Raw genomic sequence first — 19,238 nt, forward strand, 5'->3', positions numbered from 1 at the left:
AAGCTTACCCTTGAGTGTATCTTTGAGTGATTGGATAAGCTCTGCCATTTATAGCACGGCTCCTTGGTTTGGTGACGAAGTCGAGAGGCAAGATGGAGCGTCGAGTACAAGGCTCCTATGGTTGTAAGGACTGGGCAATTTGAGCTTTTGAGTGCTTATGGGTTGGACACGGGCAAGTCCAAAAGATGTAGTTGAAGAAGAGAGGACTTGTCTTCCCGTTGGTCGCCAAACCATATTCGTCGCTTGGATAGGTACCAGCTTGGTTGGTGTGGTTTGAGCGAACTCCTGAGGGTTTTGCCATGGGACCCAAATAATGGAGTTGCTATCATTGAAGCCTTAAGCATCTAAGAGGCGCTTGGAAGTTGGGCACCCATCGTTGCCGAGTGATGAAGGTCCATGGTTGTCGAGGCTTCTTAGTTTTTGGTCTACGAGGCTTTGAGCTAGGAGTAGGTTGTCGACGCTGAGGATAGGCTTTTGTTTGTGGCTTTGAGAGCCACAGATGTGTGTTGCCTTCATGGAAGCCTTGAGCTTTGAGCACATTGGTAGGCACCCAGCGTTGTTGGCTTCGTTGTGCTTGGGGTTGCCAAACCGGCGGCCGTGGGGCCCTTTGTCGCAGCTTCCCAGGGAGTTGTGGTGGATGAGCACAGGCAGCGTTCTTGGGAGCCAAAGGCGAGTGTTGCCTTCATAGTAGCCTTGTGCTCGTAATAGGCGGTCGAGGACTCTAGCCAACATTGAAGTTTTGGCTTGGAGTTAGTTTTGGTTGGCTAAGTTGGCTTCCTGCGCTTGGGTTGTTGGGATAGCCGTTTTGAGATCCAGAGTTCTGTGTAGCCATCGTAGAACCTTAGAGCTGCAAGAAGATTCTTGGGCACCCACCATTGATTGTCATGATAAAGATAAGAGGTCGGGGGCCACGTAGCCTGCGAATACCATCTCTCCTCCTGTGAGGGCCGGCTATCTCAAAGAAGTTTCCAGTAACTCTGTCACCGGCCTGAGTCCAGAATGAGGCCCTCGCATGGTATCTAAACTCCACCCTCCTCTCCTCAATGGACTGAATCTCCATGCGGGCAGCAGCGATCTGACTCTCAATCCACGGGCTGTCCAGGAAACTCTCCTGAAGACGCTGTAAAGAGGCTAGGCCCCTTCTCAAACTCCTCTCCTACGCCCAAAATCGCTCCAATCTCCTCTGGGCTGTCTCCTGTAAGAAAATACTGACCTCCCCAAGGCCCTCATCCAAAGTGCACGCTGCAGATCTTGAGGAAAAATCTAGACCCGCCCATATCTGAGAACAATCCGGCTACAAATCTTGGGATCCTGAATAAGGCTCTCTAGAATCTTGGAGCTCACATGTCTGTCATGCCTCCATGGGTCCTCTAGCGACATAATAACTGGGGCATGATCTGAAAATGTAGTGCCTGCCAGAATACCGACCATGCCTCCATGGCTGCAAACCCACTCGTCAACATAAAACCTGTCCATCCGAGAGAGGTTGGGGCCAGTGCTCTGCCTATCAGATCGAAAAAAGCTAAGACTCCCAGGGCTGCGCCCCCAAACTCTAGAAGATGCCAAGGGTCCTGTCCCCTAAGAATCTGTATCATCTCCTCCCATGTAGAGTACTCCACCCCTAAGACAGTGGCCGTGCCACCTCCAAGCCTGTCCTCTGCTGCCTCTATCATGTTGAATTCACCGCCCATGCACCAAAAATCAGCTTGGGAAAGGGCCTATCGGACAGTGCTCCAAAAGATAGCTCCACCTGCAGCCGCATTCGGGGCATAAATGTTGAGGAAGCCAACGTTATCCTCTCCAATCAGAATGGTAACCCACTGAGCACGTCCTGGAACTATGAATCCTGATCCTGTCACAGACGGCAAGCTGCTCACTGACAGAGAGAGACACTCCTCCTTGCGTCCCTGAAGGGCGGAAGGATGGAGACAAAAAGTATGACTCCGTCACTCCTGCTTGGTAGAATCTTCCCGTAGCGACGAGTATGTCCCTTCAGTAAGATGGTGCTCTTGAAGGAAAAGAATGTCGATAGATCCCCCCACCATAGCTCGATGCAACTCTCCTCTAAGGACGCCTCGTCTCTGAAAGCACTGAGGCCCCCCTAAGCCCTGAATGTTCCATGAGACAATCCTCATATCAATCTCTGTGTGAGGCGGAACTACCGGAAATGCCCTCCACTCGAAGAGTCTTGGGCGCGGGCTTAGACAGGGAGTCACAATCTGTCTTGGTGCGGAGCCGCGCCAAGTGGGCGTGGATCCTGCCCTCCATGTACTGCCACTCTGCCCGAGCACAAAGTATGCATACTCCGTGCTCTATCAATCACAATTGAGGTATCTGTAAGAAGGGGGAGAGATACTGCGAGAGAGGTATGCATGAACACAAAGAGCAACACCTCCAAGCTGGAGGTCACCATCTCCCCTCCCTGGTCTCTATGGGCTGATCCACCAAGCTCCATCCTCGCCAAAGGCCATAGATGAGTAAGAGCGTCGGTGATCCAAAGATGATGCGATAGCTCAACTGCCTGATCCTCTATGGTAGCGGCCACCGACTCTAGATCCCACTTTGTCTCGGGAGCTGCGCTCAAGGGAAAAGAGAAGATCATCGTGCCATTCTCTGGCGTAGAGGGTCTGGAGTGGTGGAAGACCAGACATACCCAAATAGGGGTTACGGTCTCCTCGAACCTGTATGTCCCTTCCTTCGGAAGACACCGGAAGAAACTATAATCCACAGGGTGCCGCAAGATCCTGGGGGGCCCGCCTCGAGACTCAGGTGGGAGAGCCCTCACTGGTGAAGCCACAATAGTCATCTCCACCGGCTTTGAGAAACGATGAATCAAGCAGCTAGGGGGAGAAGGCGAGGGGGAGTGGGAGTGGGAAGGCGAAGAGGGATGCTACTGAGAGGTATCCATCGGAGAGGAAGGCTACTGGGGAAGGCTCCACGAAGCGAGGGTGGGGTCAACTTGTGCCACTGGGCACTGAAGGCCAGAGAAGAAGTCGCGGCAAGGAATCGGCCGCCACCTCGGGGGGGGGGGGGGGGGGGGGGGGGGGGGGGGGGGGGGGGGGGGTGTTGGTCCAAGGGGACCCTCTCCATGACTAGGGGGAGCCCGCCATCTACGGGCGGGTGCTGTGATAAGTGCTCGAAACGGTTCTCTGACAGAACCAAATCCTCCTACATGTTGCCAGCCTGGCGGCGGGCGCGCACGGCGGCGACGCTCAGCTCTAGTGCTCGGCTGGCAATCGGGGAGGGGACCAACCATCTGCCACTCTGCAGCTGATGGATCATCCATGGTCGGAACCTGGTGCTCCACGGCCTGGGAACCTGCTCCTCCCTCGGCCCTTTAATGAGGATCTGAGTGGGAAGTAGGAGGGGGAACCACCGAGGACGGTCGCCTAGTCTGACGCCGAGGGCAAACTCTAGCCAGATGACCCATCTGTCTGCAAATAAAGCATTGGCCTGGAAGGCCGGAATACTCCACTCGCTGCATAATGGGATCGCCCCGCAGATTGGGAATAGATATCATGTGAGGCACAGAATCCGGCAAGGCAATACAAATGCGGAGAGATGGAATCCCCGCTGCTCGCAGTGGGGGGGGGGGGGGGGGGGGGGGGATTCCATCACTCTCCCAATGGCACCACCAATCACTGGGAGAAGAGGAAGGTATTCCTTCCTGAGGCCTGGAAAGCAGACTGTCACGGGAAAGCCTGAAACTCCAGCTAATGGGTCAGATGCCAGGTCAAAGCCGTGCTGCCACCGTGCAAAGAAAGCCTGGGCCGTACGCAATGCAATGGGGCTCAACTGCATGACAAGATCAGACGCCGTTGGTGAGTCGAACTCAACCTAGTAGTAGACGCACCCCAAAGGATGAATATCTGCAATCTTTGCTGGCGCACCTAGGAGGCTAGCCTGAAGAAGATCTCTGAGCATACCAGGCTCCACACGCGGGCCGGCTACCGAGAATCTTGCATACCAGAGTGGAGGCCTCTAGGGATGCGACAATCGTAGCAAGAAGCTGTAGGTCCGCTTCGGAAAACGAAAGGCAAGTAACGGCAGCCTAGGTCGGGGGAGACGGAGCGACTGTCATGGAGTCCTCCTGAGGGCGAAGACCAAAAAGAAAAAGCGGGCAAACAGAGACCCGAGGGGGGGGCACACGGAGAGGGGGTGGGAAGGGCAAGCGAAATGAAACGGGAGAGAGGGGTCGGTGCTAAGAGAGGGGGGGGGGGCAGGCACAGCTGCGAAGAAGGGGCAGAAGCAGCAATTGGGGGGGGGGGGGGGGGGCAAGGTCGCGCTACTACTTGGGGAGACCGGACTTCAGGGGTTGCGCCTTCCCCTCCACACACAGGAGGAGTTGCTAGACTCAGAGTTTGCAGACGACACAGCAACCTACCTTGCTGGAGATGTTGGGAATCTCCAGAGATTCGCGGAGGCGATAGAGATTCTTTGTCGTGCATCAGGAGCACAGATCAACTGGCACAAGTCGTGTGGTTTTTGGGTAGGCTCAACACCCACCCCAACTTGGCGACCAGTTGAGGCTTTCCAGTCGATCTCGAGGGGCACTCCAGTCCGAAACCTCGGCTACCAGGTTGGCATTGATCTCTCTCCCAAGCAGCAGCTCGCTCCGCTTCTTCTGAGTATTCGGAAAAAGCTTCTATATTGGAGCTCGAGCCTCGGCAAGGCTATCCCTTGTAGGTAGAGTGGTGGTGGCGAACCAGGTACTCCTTGCCACCATGTGGTACATCACCTCGTGTTGGGCCTTTTCTTGGGCTTGTATTGGCCAGGTACAGCGTTTGATCCGAAACTTCTTGTGGGCCGGAAGTGATGGGAGGCCAGCCAAGGCCAAGGTGGCATGGAGAGTGATCATTCAGCCACATAGCAGAGGGAGGCTAGGTCTCATTGATCCAGCTATACAGAGTCGTGCCCTGTTGGGCAAGTTGATTGTCAGAGGACTCCAACCGAGTGGTGAGCCTTGGAAGGATTTCCTCTTGGCCCAAATTTCAACCCGCACCACGAGCCTTGGAGGCCCGAGGCCACAGAATACTAGATAGATCTTCACAGAGATGCGAGCCCGTGGTTTTAGTCCTGCCCTTGAGGACAGATTCGCAGCCAGTCTACTTCGTGCTTGGGATCATCTCAGGCCAGCCCTCAGACAGATTGTTCCAATGGCCTCAGAGGAGCATCTTCGGTAGCCTTTGATCTAGATCCCCCTGATCCGTTTACCCAGTGGCCACATGCTAGGGGCCCAACCGCACATATCCTGGGGCGCCTTGAGCATGGGACCAGCCAGGTCTCCTGGAGATTGGGTTGCACACAGGGAGCTACCTCAAGAGGAGCAAGAGAGAGGCCTGACAAGGATCCGGAGTAGAGACAGGCTCGACATCGACATTGACTCAGCTATTCCTCCGGAGTGGCTGACTCCTATTACAGACCCAAACCCCCTGATATGGCTGGGCGTGTTCACCAAACAATATTCTCGTGGCGGTCTATGGAGCAGATGAGGACAGTTGCCTGCTCACTTTTTCTAGTGGATTACATGACAGATTAGAGAGATCAGAGCACCCCTTGGAGGATTTCAAAGGCTGCACCTTGCAGAGAGTGAGGGTGATTGGTTTTCGGGCACGTGCATGGCACATAGATCCAGCACTGGCCAAGGTGGCCAGGGAGAGATTATGGCAATATGGATTTGGGAGTGCTGTTCTCTCACGCGGTTGCAGTGGGACCCTGGAGAGTGGACATGGCATGATCCCACAGATCGAGTGGAGACTCTGGATGCCCCTTTCTTTGCATATATAGCGAGGCTCGGCCGCAGGATCCAGATGTCAAAGATATATGGCACACCGGCAACAGCAGCACACTGGCAGTCTCAGGGCCTATCACAACGTTTCCTTTCAGATTTTTGGAAGAGGCTTTGGGACAGCTTTCGGCCGAGGAAGATTACTCTCTTCCTCTAGTTGAGAGCACACAGGAGTCTGGCAGTGGGTACTTGGCTGGTAGTCGGAGGGCGGCCAACAGCTTGCCCGAGGTGCGGCCACCCCCAAGAGTCTCAGCGACATTGCCTTTGGGATTGCCCAAAGGCTCAACAGATTTGGCAGCAGATTCTCCGCATCTTTGCTATGGACAAGGCAGCGACCCGGATTATCACTTGGGGTACTGTCGCTTGGGCCACCGAGGCTAGAGTGGTCAAGACTTATGAGGAGGATGGGGAAGGCCATGCCCTTTAGGTCTCCCACCATCGTATTGCAATAGTACCAATCACAGCCCCACCTGCAGGTGTTTGGCATCCAGGCTCATGCCAGCGCTGGGAGATTTGCAGTAGCATGGCAGCCTGGCACATCTGGCGTGCTAGATGTAGCGAGACCATCGAGGAGCATATGGCTCAACATCATTCACACCCTCCGCGGCCAGTGGAGGAAGCTGCAGGGAGGTTCTGACCGCATGCGGAAGCGGCGGGAAGCCTTCTTGAGACTTTGGAGGCCTGGCCCTTTCCTCACAGATAGAGGCGGTGACCCCATTTGGCACTACACACCACCTTTGTGGTTGTTCCCCGCCCCCCCCCCCCCCCCTTTCCCCTATATGAGATAGCCTTCTCCTCATAGAGCGGCCAGCCGGAGGAGAAGCATCTCTCCCCCTTATGATCACTTGTTTCCTGCCCTTATATGAGACGAGTTTGTATTTAGTCCTCCGTGGTTGTACTTTCCCTTTGTGGTTGTTTTCTCTTTAACTAATTGAAGGATCTTTTTCTTTGGGGGGGGAGGGGAAAGCGCCAAAGATGTTAAGCTCACCCTAACGTGTCGTGGGAAGTTGCCGATCCGCCAAGCTCGAGCTAGGCTCCAGAGCTCCACCGTAGCCACTCGTCACCGCCATCCTCCCGCACTTGTTGTCACACTGAGGCGGTTGCTCTAATCCAACGGGTGGTGCAATCTCTCTCACAAAGCTCATGTGGATCTCCACGGAAAACAATCGCATTGGTAGCATGATCACTCAAGCAAGAGGGAGAGAAGAAGCAAGAGAGAAGCATGAGAGAACAAGTGATCACTCCCAAACCCTAACCCTAAGCACACCACACATCCTAGATTAGAGTTGCAAGAGAGAGGGAGAGAGAACACTCTGCTTCTATTGCACAAATAGAAGAATGAGTTACAAACAAGAGAAATTGGCTTTTATAGTTCCAAGCCTTTTCCCACTAGGCCGCCCGAGAGTAAGTGACCCGGGGCGCCCAAAACATAGTTGCAAGGCTTTTCTCTATGGTTTGGCCAACTGACCAAGATCCTCTTGTCTGTCCATTTAATACTTGGGAGCATCTTTAGGACATTTCCCTCATCAAATAACGGGATTTACAATATAGTACCGATGCCCATTACATAAAGTGTGCGGACATAGTTGGTAGAAATGTGCTAACCAATATGTGGTTAACATGCGCTCTTTGACTGACTCAATGATGGCTGAAAATGTTTCTGATGTCTTGTTGGCTTCCAAAGAAGGAGATATCATCCATGTGAGAAGGGATGAAAATCTTCGACTAAAGGCTGCCTCATAAGAAGTTCGGCCAACACTTGATGAGTGTGTCATTGAGAATTGCCTGCACCAACGGGAGATGAAGCTCCCACTTTGACTACTAATCATGGCAGTACGCTTTAAGCACATCAAAAGCCAACTGGTTGTAAATCTCCGTTTGGCCATTGGTCTGGGGATGGAATGCACTGGACAATTGCAATTTGGTACCAAAGTTATCGAACAGAGCTCACTAGAATTGAGATGTAAACTTTGGATCCCGATATGAAGTAATGGTCCGTAGCAAACCACATACTGGATAACAATGTCCGAGAAATAACCGGGCTATATCTTCTGTTGTGGCCGTCTGTTTGCATGATATAAGCATACAAAATTTACTGAATTGAAAAAAACATCGAGCGTGAGCTAGAGTTGCCCCTTCGCTAACCTCTGCCCTCCCCCCTATCCCCTTTGCGCTGCCCCCGCCTCTCCCCTCTTTGCCCTTCCGCGCCTACCTGCGCCCTCATCCTCGCTCCCCCCTCCCCCAAGGCATTTTCTTCGTTCCCGCTCCCTGCCCCTTGTTATCTAGGCTCTCCAGCAACTCTCCCTCTCTTCCCCTTCTCCTGCACTCTCCCCCCCCCATGCTTTTTTGCCTTTCCGCCTCCTACCCTTCTTCCGCCCATGTTTTTTTTGTTCTTCGCCAGTTGCTCCATTTCCTCCTTTGCCTTCATTTCGTCTCACACCCTACAGCCCTTCCGCTTCACCCTTCTCTCTGTCTTCTCCCACCTTCCCAACCCCCACCCCCCCCCCTTCCCGTGTCTCTTCCTCCCCCCTCCTCCAACTTCTTTTCCCCCTCTGTCCTAATCAAGCAACTTTCTCAGTTCTTGGGGCGTTCTCCATTCGGCAGTCTCAACATTTTCTGGTCTTCACTCTCAAGAGGACTCCATTGCAGCCACTCCATCAACCTCAATCGAGTCTGCCGTTACTTGCTTATCTTTCTCTGAAGCGGACACACTGACTATTGCATCATTAGAGGCCTCCACTTTGGTATGCAAGATTGTCAATAGTCACCGCCGTGCGCGCGGACAACTCATAGATCTTTTCCAGGCGAGCCTCATCCGTGGACCTGCTAAGATCATAGACATTCATCCTCTGGGGCGTGGCTACTACCAAGTTGAGTTTGACTCACCAAGGGAGTCAAATGGAGTCATGCAACTGAGCATCGTTGCACTACGTACGGCCTAGGCCTTCTTTGCACGGTGGTAGCACTACTTGGACCCCGCATCCCTCTGGCTGGCATATCGGGCTTCCTTGTGACAATTTGCTTCCCAAGCCTTGGGAAGGACTTCCGCGCCAATGTTTCATTTGCAGGTAGATAGGCCACCTCGCCAGAGCTTGCCCTCGACGCCAGTCCACGAGACCGCCTCCGGTGACCCTGCTGCCAGAGTGGCGGACCATTGGCCCGCACCCGAGCTGTCAGTCGACTACCAAAGCCGAGCGCCACCGCTGCGCGCGCTAGGCTGGCAGAGTACAGGAGGATTCAGCTCTGTCAGAGAACCGTTTCGAGCGTTTATCACAACACCCACCCATCAACGATGGGCCCCCTCCAATCACGACGAGGGTCTCTCCAACCCCTTCGGTTTGGCGGCCACTTCCCCGCCAAGATTTCTCCTCTGGCTCTCAGCTTCCCAGTGAGGCCAGCTGGCCCCACTGAACCCCTACAAGCCCCTCCCAGCAACCTCCCTCTTTGATGGATTACTCCCAGCCGCTCCCTTCTCCTTCCTCTCCGCCTCCCCACCCCCCTCCGCCCCCTCCCCCCTCCTCCTCCTCCATCCTCGCCTCCGACTCTTCCCACATTAATCCCCTCTACCCCGTCCTCCTCCTCTGAGCCAACATTCCCTCCTCCAGAGCACTCCTGTCACCGTCCAGCAGCACCAGACCCGGAGCAGAGGCAACCGGCAAGCTCTATTCACCCCTTGACTCATCAATTCTCGGAGCAGGTAGAGATGACCATCGCCGCTTCCCCGGGCTCTCCCACCAGAGTCCCCAGGTGGGCCGGGTCACGACGTACGACAAATATCATCCTACTGGGTTCTAATAATGTACAAATGTTACACTGCTGATGATGAGCCATCTTGTCACCATGCACTGAGTGCAAAGTGCATGTGACACCACCGTGAAGGAGTCCTCTAACAATCAGCTTGCTCAACAGGGCATGGCTCTGAATAGCAGGGTCAATGATGTCTAGGCCCCCTCTACATCGTGGATGAATGATCACTCTCCATGCCACCTTGGCCCTAGCAAGCCTCCTGTCAGTGCTGGCCCATAAGAAGTTCCGGATCAATTGTTGTACTTGACCAATACATGCTCGGAAGAAGGCCCAGCAAGAAGTAATGTACCACATGGTGGCAAGAAGGACCTTGTTCGCCACCACCACTCTACCAGCTAGGGAGAGCCTCACAGAACTCTAGTACAAAAGCTTCTTTCGAATGCTCAGAAGAAGAGGGGCGAGCTGCTACGCCGGAGAGATATCAATGCCCACCTAGACATCCAAGATAGCGAATTGGAGTGCCCCTCGAGATCCATTGGAAAGTCTCAACTAGGCGCCAAGTCGGGGTGGGTGGAGAGCCTACCTAGAAACCACACGACTTGTGCCAATTGATTTGCGCTCCTAATGTGCGACAAAAGGCAACGAATCTCTGTAGATTCCCCACATATCATGATAGTTAAGCTGCTCTGTCATCTGCAATCTTTGAGTCCGGCAGCTCCTCCTGAGTGCCAACGAGGGGGAGACGCAATCCCTGGAGCCCCGTCTCTTGAGCAGAGAGAAAACTGCTCATGGCCTCAGCAATGAATAGGAAAAGGTAAGGTGCCAGAGGACAGCCCTACGAGACCGAGCAGGAGAGGGGGAATCTGTCACCACGGGCTTCTTGAATGAGAACCTGATTGTGAGAGGCTGAGTAAAGTCCTAAAACACTATGGATCCACTCCATAGGGAACCCCATCTGGCTCATCGTGCCCTCCAGAAAGCTCCAATCAAGCACTATGTCGCATCCTGGCTGAAGCTGTTGCCTCCCAGAAGGTGAAGATGATGTTCAAAATGCTCCGATCTTAAACAAAATCTGTCTGAGTGTCATGGATCAAGTAAGGGCGGAAAGGCTGATCTTGCTGATGGCCTTGGCTAAGATCTTTTAGGCGGTCCCAAGAAGGGTGATGGGTCTCCATTGCCAGATCTCCAATCTGTCACCACCCTCCTTACGTATCAAGTGTATCAAACCCTCTAAAAACCTCTTTGGCACAGCACCTGTGATCATAATCTCATTGAAGGCAGCTTGAAGGCCGCCTTGCATGACGTCCTAGTGGCGAAGAGAGAAAGAAACTGGTAACCCATCTGCCCCTGTGCATTTGCCCTTAGGAAGAGCCGTCAATACCTCTGCCAGCTCCTTTGCAGTGAAGGGAGTCAATAAGAAGGACCAAAGAGGGGGGCTAGACCCTCTCGCGTGTGTCCATCACCTGTGGGGATAATGGGGCACCCGCGAGGAGAGATTGGAAGAATCAATGGCAATGGCTCTCACATGGGGGGGGGCCAGAAACAATAGCTGCGAATACCATCTCTCCTCTTGTGGGGGACGGCCATCTCAAAGAAGTCCCTTGTGACTCTATTGCTGGTCTTGGTCCAGAAGGAAGCTTTGGCATGGTACATGTACTCCACCCTCCTCTCCTCGATGGATCGGATCTCCGTACGGACGGCAACAAACTGACACTCAATCCAAGGGCTATCAGGGAACTCTCCTTAAGCTACTGAAGAGAAGCAAGACCCCCCCTCAAACTCCTCTCTTGCTCACGAAATCCCTCCAATGATGCAAGTTGAGAGAAAGGCTAACTGATGATCAGTTATTGCCTTGTTTCCATAGAGGAGTCCGAGATCACATTCATATGCCTGTGCATCATTTAGAACATCCCAGAAGCCTTAGGGAATTTACTAGGATTTATCTGGTATTTTCCCCATATTTTGTGGTATTTATTTAGCATTTGATGTCATTTATAAACATAAAGTTTATTAAATTATGACCAGCCAACTTGACCAACCCCTATCTAGTATAAATAGGCTTGCATAGGGCTTAGTTTCCCATTCAGTCTTCAGTGTGCTAAGAGCTTTCCTCCTCAGCCCTAGGAGTACCCTTGCCTTCAGCCCTAGACTAGTCTCATCCAACCCTTAAAGTACTTGAGTTTTGCTTCAGCCAGCCTTGGTTCTCCAACGCAGCAGTTCAGCAGTCCCTACAGCCATAGGCGCAGCCATACAGCACATCCACAGGTCTACAGCCGTGTACAGTTCAGCCAGGCTTCCGATCCTTCGAGATCTTGCGTTTGGCTTATCTACAGTCCACAGTCATTCTCTCTAAAGTAATAAAGCAAATACTATCTCGTTATCGGGATAGGGGGCCCTTCACTGGGTAATTTGGGACCCAATCTGGTGTAAAGTTCTCATATATCTCTCTCTCATCTCTTTAAAGTTTTAAGTATTAAAGTGGATCGCTAAACTCACGAAACTCAGGATGCAGAAGACGATGTGAGCATTTGTGTGACAGGATCTTCCAATACAAAGACTTCCGCTGCATATCATATTTGGTGAGCCTTCGAAGGACTTCCTCTTGGCCCAGATTTCAGCCCGCACCCCGAGTCTAGGGGACCCTTGGCTGCAAAGTACTAGATGGATGTTCACAGAGATGCGAGCTTGCGGATTTAGCCCAACTTTTGAGGACAGACTTGCAGCTAGTTTACTCCGAGCTTGGGATCATGTCAGGCCGGCCCTTAGGCAGTTAACTCCGGTTGCCTCAGAGGAGTGTCTTCGGCACCCATTTATCTGGAACCCCTTGATCGGTTTACCCAGTGGCCATATGTTGGGGGCCCAACCTCATGTATCATGGGGCGCATTGAGCATAGAACCTACCAGATCCCTTGGAGATTGGCTTGCACACAGGCAATTACCCCCGGAGCTTCACGAGAGAGGGCTGGCAAGGATCCGGGGTAGAGACAGGCTCAGCATCGACTTTGACTCTGCTATTCTTCAAGAGTGGCTGACACCTATCCTAGACCCGACCCCCCCACTGTGGCTAGGTGTGTTTACTAGGCATGATATTCTTTTGGCAGCCCACGGAGCAGATGAGGACAGTGGTTTGCTCACTTTTATTGGTCCCTAATGGCAGATTAGAGAGATCCGAGCCCCCCCTTGGAGGATTTCAGTGGCTGCACCTTACAGCGGCTATGGATATGCGAGAGCTGACCTCCAGTGGAACCCGGGAGAGTGGACTTGGCGTGATCCTGCTGGTCGGGAGGAGACTCTGGATGCCGCCTTCTTTGCATATACAGCGCAGCTTAGGCCGCAAGATACAAATGCCAAAGTTTGATGGCGCTCCGACAACAACAGTACATTGGCAGTCACACAGGGCACCTCCCGGCGTTTCCTCTCGGATGTTTGGAAGAGGCTCTGGGACAGTTTTCAATCTCGAAAGATACTCTCTTTCTTTGGATGATGGCACACAGGAAGCTTGGCAATTGCCAGATGGTTGGCCATTGGAGATCGACTACCAACTTGCACGAGGTGCGGCCACCCTCAAGAGTCTCAGGGACATTGTCTTTGGGATTGCCCGAAGGCTCAACAGGTTTGGCAGTAGATTCTCCACATCTTCACAATGAATAGGACCTTGACCGATCATTACATGGGGCACCGTCGCTTGGGCCACAGAGGCTAAGGTTGTTAGGGCTTTTGAGGAAGATGGTGGGGGGCTAGCCCTTCAGGTTTCTCGCCTCCGCATTTCGGCAGTACCAGTCACAGCCCCATCTACTAACCACTGGAAACCGGGCTCATGCCAGAGATGGGAGATTTGTAGTAGCATTGCAGCCTGGCACATATGGCGAGCTAGATGCAACGAAGCCATTGAGGGTACCCACACTCTGCCTGCTGAGTCCATCGGGAGCATTTGGCTTGACATCATCCATACCCTCCGTGGTCGGTTGGGGAAGTTGCAGGGTGGCTCTGAACGCATGCGAAAGCAACGGGAAGCTTTCTTGAGGCTCTGGCGGCCTGGCCCTTTTCTCACCGATAGAGGTGGTGATCCCACTTGGCGTTACAGAACACCTATGTGGTTATCCCCCCTCCCCCTATATGAGATAGCCTTCTCCTCATAGAGCGGCCAGCTGGAGGGGAAGTGCATCTTTCTCCACCTTTTGAATATTTGATCCCCACCCTATACATGAGGCGAGTTTGTATCTAGCCCTTCGTGGTTGTATTTAGCCCATCGTGGCTGGTTTTTCATTAACTAATAGAAGGATCTTTTTCCCCAAAAAAAAAATTTATTGAATCTATCAACTATCGTCACACACTAAGTGTTTCGAGATCCAGTGGATGGGGGAAGTGGTACAACGAAATCCATCGAAATGTCGTGAAAAGGACCCTCAAGAACGGGCAATGGCTGAAGCAACCCTGCCTAGTTGGTGTGAGTTACCTTCACTTTCTGACATATGGGACATGCGGAAACATAGTTGTATACATCCCTACGCATCTTCAGCCAATAAAATGATCTTTCTAACTTCTCCAAAGTACTAATGATCCCGCGATGACCACCGAGTGAATCATGGACATCATGGAGGAGCTCCGGACTCTTCTCCCTGAGAACACATAGTCAACTCTTATAAAAGAGCCAACCGTCCTCAATGGTATAATGAACCGGTTTTGAATAAAGGGCCATACTGTAAGGAGTGCCAAATTCTGGACAATCTACATACTGTGTCTTCATACTATCTAAGTCCTTTTCTTGTATCTCCACCACAGTGAACTCCTGAACTATCTGAATACTACCTTTCCGACTAAGAGCATCTGCTACAGGGTTGTGCTTACCCGCGGTACATACTCAATCATTCCACCAAACTGATGGAACGGTGTTCTGTTCGAAAGGCCGTCTTTCGGATATCGGCTTTAAAGATTCTGACTTGATGATAGCCGCTTTTGTACTTAGCACCGTTGAGTCTTTCGAGGATGTACTCTTAACCTTGGCACAGGGAACTTGTTCTTGATCGTTAACTTGTAAAAGGCTTGGTAATCCACACAAAAACATGCGGTCTTATCTTTCTTCTGCACAAAAAGAATCGGTGCAGCAAATGGAGAGAATGAAGGCCTAATGAAACCAGATCTAAGCAACTAAGCGAGCTACATCTCCAACTCAGCTTCCAACGCCTTGGACAGACGATACGGAAACTTACTGGGTGGCTCAGCTCTAGGTACCAAATCGATACGAGGTCTTTAGGACGAGAGGGTGGAGGTCGGGTGGGAGATCATCCCGCAACATGATGTCCTAAAACTGCAAGAGAAGTCCTATCATCTGTGGCTCTAATGGAGTCGCCGTGGATGTTGATATCTACTGTGGGTGGACATAGATCATCGCACACTCTGGTCCCTTTCTAATAGCTCTACTAGCTTCGAGGTGGGAAACAAGCGGAATACCTTGAATGCTTCGATCCTCGTGGATGATAGTAGGCTCAGGCAAACTTTCGACGATCATGAAGGTGTCCCGCCTCCAATCAAGAATGAGTGCATACTAGCGAAACCACTGAATCCCTAGGATCATGTTGCACCCGAGGAGGGGCAAGACAATGAAATCCCTCTGAAACTGGGCCCTCTGGACTATGAAGGCGGAGTTCACTGCACAGTGGTGTGGGAATTCAAAGCCCTTTGTTGTTCAGGGTGGCATTGTGTTTTGAAGAGACAGGTTGGCAACTGCATCTTCCACGGTGTATTCAGTAACTGGCCGGTATTGGCGTGTCCATGGTTGCATCTTCTTCATCAGTTTTCTTCTTCCGACATTTGCACACTATGAGCTGCAGAGGGGGTGTTAAAATATCTGCATCTCATGTGTGGGAACGGGTGCTTGTATTGAGGTGTGGGTGTTTTCTCTCGGTCATGGGTTGATTTACAGTCGTGTGTCCTTCATGATGTGAGTAGGGTAACTCTCACTATGCCTATATAAAGGCCTCTCTCCCACTGTTGTAATCATCTATTCCTAGCGCATTTGTACTGACACCCATCTGCTGGTTGTACTACCCCGTGTAAACCCCATGCGATAATAGAACTTGATCATTGTCTGCACTCTCTCTCTCTCTCTCTCTCTCTCTCTCTCTCTCTCTCTCTCTCTCCTTTCTCTTATCTAGCTTCCGCATGTGCACACTCTAATAACACTAGACACCTCCTCAGATAGTCCTGCCGGGCATCTCACCCTGCCAATAATTGACTCATATAAGGCAATGATAGCCCAAATCATGTCAAACGGGACCCCGAAACGTTGTAAGCACTGTAGGAGACAGGCTCGAGGTGCTGTATCAAAAGCTTTGCCGAAGTCCAGAAAGCAGCAGTATAGTCAGCAGCCATCTGCCTTGGTCTACTCAACGATAGCCCGAAGTGTGAATATGTGATCCAGCTTGGAGAAAGTCCTCCTGAATCCTGCCTGCCCTGGTGCCCCATATCCCTCTCTCTGCCAGTGTGCTGGGCTCAGACTCAAGTATAGATCCATAGAAGATATGGCCTGGTTCTGTGGTTATTAGGGTCCATGGGATCTCCCACTTTATGGATAGGCGCACTAATGTGTGATGACCAGGTGGGGGGAAAGCCCTCTGAGAGGGCCCTATTAAACATAGGGGCTACTCAATTTCTTTCTTCACTACTGGAGCCCACCCTCATTCAATCTCCCTTTTGATCTCCACAATGTCCTCCTAAAGCTTCACCTTGAGGTTTGCAACTTGAGAGAGGATGGGGAGACTGATTTCTCCTTCCTTCTTGCAGTCATCTATTTCTCTATTCAGCTTGGCAATCTCTTTCTCCATTCCATCTAACTGTCTAGCATGTTGTTCTTTCATCTCAGCCATCTCCTCTCATATTTCTGCCATCTCCCGTTCACAGTGATCTTCCTAGATAGTCATCAAAATTTCTTTCACCAGCTGTAGGCAATCTCTGGTAAGCACACTGCGTCCATTTGGTTGTATACTTGCATTGACCTGGGCATCAATCTTGTCAAGCGCTTTTTTCAATTTCCCTTGCAATCCATCCCACCAAGTCAATCTGGTCATTTTTGGCTTGGGCTACTTCTTGCCTTTCTCAAGTTAGGCTCAAGGACACTTGAAGACAGGAGCCGGTCCGACGTGCAATGAAGGGTGGGAGTGGCTTCTGGTTGATGGTTCCACCATTAGTCCGGGGTTGGGATACACAGTATATACCATTAGTCCACGGTTGAGAGAGAGAGAGAGAGAGAGAGATAGACAGACAGACAGACAGACAGAGAGAGAGAGAGAGAGAGAGAGAGAGAGAGAGAGAGAGAGAGAGAGAGAGAGTTTAGCTTACCTCCCCACTAGGTTCATCAAATTTAGCTTGTCGAAACAGTTGATGAATGCGAACAATCTGCTGATCTGTCAGGGATTTAACAGATGTCTTGGGGGAGAATTCAGAACCCATCTCTCCTGCAGTAAGTACGTATGACCAGCCACACAAAAAAGCTAATTAAAAGGTTTGTCTACTATTGAAAAACTCTTATAGAACTTATGTTCATATGGTACCGATGAGGCGTTCAGCATATGACTTGCTGATACTGGTGAAGTCATGCTGGAGGAATTGGATGAGGTTCTGTTTTGATGTTTCCGAAATGAGGCGCTTTATGAGGAGGAGATCAACTGCAGATGGATGATATTTGGTCTCGTCTGGTGCAGGAGGCATAACATTCGTCCGTCGAGTAAAATGAATGGTCATGTTCTTGCTGCCACAAGCACATTGGGACAGCCATAGATTTTCACAAACTGTGCAGTAGAGAATAGTAATAAAAGAGAAAGCAGCAAAAAAATTCACTGCATTAGTTGGCAGTGCCCAAGTGTCGTGCTGCCCAGAAGAGAGTGACAGGTGTAAATTCAATCCTAATGCATACATAAACATGCATATAATGCTTTTAAAAATATAATGAAAAAACAGTGGTCATAAATAATCAAAATCACAGCTTACTCTGAAGTTTCTGTGATGTATCTGAAAAGAAACTCGGCATATGGTGTAATGACGGCCATTTGCCGCATGTAGCTGATGATTTTTGACTGGAAAAATGTGTAAATGGGAAAAACAAGTGAAGGTTTTAAGCTAATTGGGTAGATTTTAAGGAGAGGAATTGAATAATTGAAAAGAAATTTACACGATATGTTGTCCAGTTGCCTTCAATAGTAACTTGGATTTCAGCCCCATGCCATCTCGGAGCATTCTCTTTCTTCTCATGCAGATGGACATGCGGGATATTCCTAAATATTATCCAAACAACATCCTCAGTGGTGAAAGAAAAATAATATCAGTAGCACGCCAAACAATTTATAAAAAGCTTCCCACACACACACACCTACCCACACACATTTACACACTACAAATATATATGTATATATCTGTGTGTGTGTGTGTGTGTGTGTGTGTATGTACATACATACATACAGACACACATGGGGGGGAGGTGTGTGTGTGTGTGTGTGTGTGTGTGAACGTATGATGCAGGCATGTATAGTAGTCTATTGATCATGCACTTAGCTGGTCTTAGTCACACATACTTGTGAATATCAATGTCCAGGATGCAATGCGAAACGAAATTCTGTCCTTGTGTTGAAGCCGTGACGTCAATGGGTAAGCCTGTACTCATTTTGGCCCAAATCAAAGCCTGTATGATGAGATAAGTCAGCACTTAGTTATGTATGTATGTATGCATGCATGCATGCACGGATGTGAAATGTATGTATACATTATGTATACATTATGTATGCACGTTTGTCATTACCATCTTAGCACCTAGTCCAAACTTCCCTCGAGTCTGCCTCAGTCCATACTTTGTACCGGAAAGAACTGCATCCAATTAGACAAAAGCTATCACCAGAATCCTTTTTTTTGTGAGTAACACCTACATGGGATCTTGGCGAAGGAAGAGTTCGTGATGCAGTCACAAATATGTAAGATGGCACAGAGTTCAACATAAGGGGTTTCATAAAACTGTTTTTAAATGAATCCACAGAAATATATTTACACCAGGGGTATTTTTATATGATTTTGAGGGAAAAATATTCGTAAGTGTGTGAAGAGAAAGAGGTCATTTTATAGGGCCAAAACTCACAGAGACCAGTTTAAAAAAAATCCTTTGAACACACATGATATATAGGGTTTCTGAGTGCTGAACCCACCTAAACCACATCCCCCCCCCCCCCCCCCCCCCCGAGTTCAACATAAGGGGTTTCATTAAAACTGTTTTTGAATGAATCCACAGAAATATATTTACACCAGGGGGATTTTTATGTGGATTTTGTGGAAAAAATGTTTGAAGAGAAAGAGGTCATTTTATAGGGCCAAAACTCACAGAGCGGTTTTACAAAAACCCTTTGAAAACACATGATATATAGGATTTTTGAGTGGTGAACACCCCCTCCCCAAAAAAAAAAAAAAGCGTGAGATGAGCATTACCTCTACCAAGCATATTTGGAATGTCATCATGCGGCATGCCTCTTCCATTATCCTGCATTGTAAAAAGCGTGGACACTTACAGAGTGAATGCGACTATGTACTTCGGGACCCTTTCGTAATTTTAAAAAACTGCTTATTAGCGGACACCATAAGTGATTTACCAACCTTTTAAACATCCAAAGGTCCAAGACCATATTGAGGGTTGCTATACTAATGGCTCTCAACCAAATTCACTCAG

At 50.4% G+C, this 19,238-nt stretch overlaps 1 protein-coding gene across 2 annotated transcripts in view; it reads right to left on the minus strand.

The window, feature by feature from the left end:
• Window positions 1–19,238, minus strand: part of TOP6B (topoisomerase 6 subunit B) — a 100,295-nt gene that overhangs the window by 58,597 nt on the left and 22,460 nt on the right. For both annotated transcript variants that reach the window (XM_086807714.1, XM_086807715.1), the window contains exons 6-12: window positions 19,001–19,052; window positions 18,327–18,391; window positions 18,103–18,209; window positions 17,703–17,805; window positions 17,522–17,607; window positions 17,086–17,282; window positions 16,874–16,989 (exon numbers count right to left, since the gene is read on the minus strand). In XM_086807714.1, the coding sequence (XP_086663840.1) occupies window positions 16,874–16,989; window positions 17,086–17,282; window positions 17,522–17,607; window positions 17,703–17,805; window positions 18,103–18,209; window positions 18,327–18,391; window positions 19,001–19,052 (726 nt within the window). The remainder of the gene's footprint in view (window positions 1–16,873; window positions 16,990–17,085; window positions 17,283–17,521; window positions 17,608–17,702; window positions 17,806–18,102; window positions 18,210–18,326; window positions 18,392–19,000; window positions 19,053–19,238) is intronic.

This window comes from Cibotium barometz, chromosome 13 (genome assembly GCF_041138505.1).
Source record: "Cibotium barometz isolate CiBa-2024 chromosome 13, ASM4113850v1, whole genome shotgun sequence".
NCBI lineage: Eukaryota > Viridiplantae > Streptophyta > Polypodiopsida > Cyatheales > Cibotiaceae > Cibotium > Cibotium barometz.